The sequence below is a fragment of the Corvus kubaryi genome, unplaced genomic scaffold (genome assembly GCF_017639235.1).
Source record: "Corvus kubaryi isolate FWS band 111438036 unplaced genomic scaffold, C.kubaryi_AGA036_p1.0 37387, whole genome shotgun sequence".
In the NCBI taxonomy this organism is placed as follows: domain Eukaryota; kingdom Metazoa; phylum Chordata; class Aves; order Passeriformes; family Corvidae; genus Corvus; species Corvus kubaryi.
The window spans coordinates 15,826,379-15,829,604 of record NW_024581129.1 but is presented as its reverse complement, the minus strand read 5'-3'; the positions used below and the strand labels follow the sequence as shown (position 1 = coordinate 15,829,604).

At 51.3% G+C, this 3,226-nt stretch overlaps 1 protein-coding gene across 1 annotated transcript; it reads left to right on the top strand.

Moving 5' to 3' along the window:
• Nucleotides 1–55: 55 nt before the first annotated feature.
• MRPS34 (mitochondrial ribosomal protein S34) lies at nt 56–2,138 on the top strand. The gene is made up of 3 exons (XM_042037694.1): nt 56–464; nt 566–608; nt 1,461–2,138. The coding sequence occupies exons 1-3, from the start codon at nt 147–149 to the stop codon at nt 1,736–1,738; spliced, it is 639 nt and encodes a 212-aa protein (XP_041893628.1). The 5' UTR covers nt 56–146; the 3' UTR covers nt 1,739–2,138.
• Nucleotides 2,139–3,226: the final 1,088 nt, after the last annotated feature.

Below are 3,226 nucleotides of genomic sequence, written 5' to 3'. Positions count from 1 at the left end.
GGCGGGCGGCGGCCACGCGGAACGCTGCGGCTGGGGACGGGCGGGGTGACTTCCGCGGGGCCCGGCGCGGCTTCCGGGAGAGGCGGGAGGAGCGGCTGCCGGTGCGGTGCTCGGGTCCGCTCGGCTCCGGGCCCTCGGCCGCCGCCATGACCCGCAAGAAGCTGCACCGGCCCATCGCCGCCATGGCCAAGAAGATCCGCGAGTACCGGGCGCTGAAGGATCGGCCGCGGGACTCTCAGCGCTTCGCCGTGGACTGTGAGACCATGCGGCGGCCCCTGACCCAGAAACGGCTGCCGGTGCGGGCCTGGGAGGACGTGCGGAACGAGAACCGCCTGTTGGCGCTGCTCTGCCGCCTGCCGCGCTTCGGCGTCGGCCGCACCGTCACCCGCAAGTCCTGGCTGTGGGCGCACGACGAGCCCTGCTACTGGGTCATCACCAAGGTGAAGGCGGACTACACGGCCGAGGTACCTGCCCCGTCCCGCCCGCCGCCCCGCCGCGCCCTGCGGGGCTGCCGCCCGCCGCCCCGCCGCGACCCACCCTCAACAGGTTCCTCTTTTCTTTGCAGAACATGGACCATGGAAGAGCCTGGGGCTACCTGACCTTCAGAGGTAAAACCGGCTCGTTTTCCCACACATGGGAGCAGGGCTAGAGAGCACCGGGTGCGTGAGGGTGGCAAGGAAACCGCGGCCTCCCTGCCTGGGAAATTTGTTTTTCTCAGATCTTCTAATGGGAAAAGAAGTTCCCCGCGTTTCAAAAGCTATGATCTAGCCCCTTCAGAATATATTTCCAAGGAATACTGTGGGAGAGCCAGTGCAGTATGACCTTGGGGAACAGCAGCACTAAAAGCGTGTTAGATGAGCTGACAGAGTATTCTGAGATTTTCAAAGCAAGACAGAGCATGAGGGTAATTCCAACTAAAATTGTCACTAAAAAGGAAAAAGTGCAATGGCAAGTAGGTTGTGTTACTGGAATTTTAAATTAATGATTGGAGTTGCATGAGTGAATTTTCCTTTTTAGAGCTGCTTTATATTAAGTATACAGTTTTCCCTTACTGGAATTACTGAAGTAGTACTCATTCGAAGGTTTTTAAGTTGTTGAGCATTTTTAACACTTAGTTTTCTGGGAAGCTTTGATCAGTGTAGGGAGAAAATACTCATGTTCCTTAGCCATGGAAATGGAACTTGAGAAAGAGAAAGCAAAACTTTAAATTAAGAGAGGGAGTCACCCACAGGGCTGGAACATCTTGCCTGTTGTCCTTCCAGCCTGTTTCTGGTTTGATTCTCAAGGACTGAAGTGAGATCCCATAGTGTAACAGGGAATAATTTGTCCCGCCCTTGAAAACTCTGTTTCCTCTTGCCTGTTGTAGTATTTTGGGTGCCAAAGAGTCAACAATTGCCGTGTTTCCTGGAGGCAGATGCTTGTGATGGTGTTGCCCACTGGTGTTCATCATCTTTTCCCAGGCAAAACTGAAGAGGAGGTGAAGGAGATTGACAAAGCCATGTACCATGACTGGCGTATGGTGCCCAAACACGAGGAGGAGGCCTTCAAGAAATTCACCCCAGTGCCTGAGGAGACTGTTCGGTTCCTGCCATACCCACCACTGCTCCGAGCCATGATCCTTGCACAGTGGCAGAAGGAGGGAAAACCAATAATGGAAGAGCCAGTTATTGATCTGGAGACGGTCCTGGCCTCTCCCCAAGAGCAGGCAAAGAAAAAAGCTACAGGGACACCAGTATAAAGACTTGTTCTGTGTCCTGAGCATCCCATGTGCTCTCACTGCCTGTTAGAAGCCCAGTGCACAGGGGTCTTACAGAGCCCCTCTGTGCCCATTGTGGTAGGATGTTTCCAGCTTTCTCCTCAGCCCCGTACAGTCACGTCATCTGAAAGGGAAGATGCAGATACATTCAGACTCTTTTTCCATAACTTTGGTTTCAGTCAGCAGAGGAATCTTCTTGGTTCCCTGGATAGTCTCTAAATACACAGCTCCAGTCAGCCAGCTGCAGTTTTTTGGAGCATAATGTTTTTTACATAACTGGGGTCCTGCATGAATCACAAAAAATGACTGCAAATATCACAGTATTTCACAGAGCTGTGAAAAAATGTATCTGCAAATGGAAATAAATGTTTTCTTAATTCTACTGCACAGTTCTAAGAAAACTCAATTTTTTTTCAATGCCTGGAGGTCATCATGATGGCCAAATGCAGAGCCATTAGCTCAGGCACAGCATCTAGTTCTCTGAACACTGCAGAATGATCTGGATTACTTGCATATGAAGGCAGTGAACAAGAAGTGAGGAGCATGACTTCAATACTGAGCTAATCCAAAGCTATCCATCTCTTACTCCCAAAGATGGCTGTCAAGAGATAGGAGAAATTATTTTAGTTCTGGTGATGCAAAGGAGGTGGGATTGGCTCTAACCATTTGAAGCCAACTGTAAATGACCCCTGTTCCAGGGCAGCATGTTGTGAACATTAAAACATGCAGCTCCTGAGCACAGTTCTGATCTTTTCTCTTGCAGTGGCTGCGGATGCTTCTGCTGTGTCAGAGGCTGTTGGAGGGTCTGGTTTGGGTGTGGTTGGAGGGAGCACAAGAGCTGTCCAGCTTTATTGATCAGTTCCCTGCGAAGTAACTGTTTAGTTCCTGTGTCTGCAGGTAGTTGGAGGTTGTGTTCCATTTACTGCAGCATCCTGAAATCACAAATAGCCTGAAGGGATTTAGTGAGGGAGAGCACAAACTGGACTCTGTTCCACCCAGTGTGTGTGGCCTGGATGAGGCTGGGAACATGTGGCCCCAGCCAGCAGGAAATGGCTATCATCAGGCAGGAGCACACAGATTGACACTGGCTACCTGTATTTCCATAGGGTTCCTCACCAGCGGCCCCTGAAGGATTAAGATGCTATGGGATAAGAAGGAAGGCTTTTCTTTTGAGTTAAAAGCTGGTCCTGCGACAAGGAGCAGAGTCTGGGAAGAACTGAGCCTGCCTTGTTGTGGCAGGAGCACTGCAGAGCATGTGCCAGATCTAGTTCCTCTGGCTGCAGAAGGAATGGGAGAATCCAGGAGAGGGACAATCAGGAGTGTTGTTAAAGGCATGGTTTGAGGCTGTGAGCCTTCCCATGGCAGCTGCTGTGGTTGGAAGGTAGTTTGTCTGATTCCCATAGCCTCCACTGCTGGGCATTGAGCTGAGCTTCTGTCTTCCTGTGATTGAGGTACTACTGAACACAAACC

What these genes read in the sequence shown, in the direction of transcription:
- MRPS34 (XM_042037694.1), top strand. Translation starts at nt 147, where the DNA reads ATGACCCGCAAGAAGCTGCACCGGCCCATCGCCGCCATGGCCAAGAAG. An exon ending in AGGCGGACTACACGGCCGAG is followed by an intron (nt 465 to 565) that starts GTACCTGCCCCG and finishes TTTTCTTTGCAG; the next exon opens with AACATGGACCATGGAAGAGC. An exon ending in GGGCTACCTGACCTTCAGAG is followed by an intron (nt 609 to 1,460) that starts GTAAAACCGGCT and finishes ATCTTTTCCCAG; the next exon opens with GCAAAACTGAAGAGGAGGTG.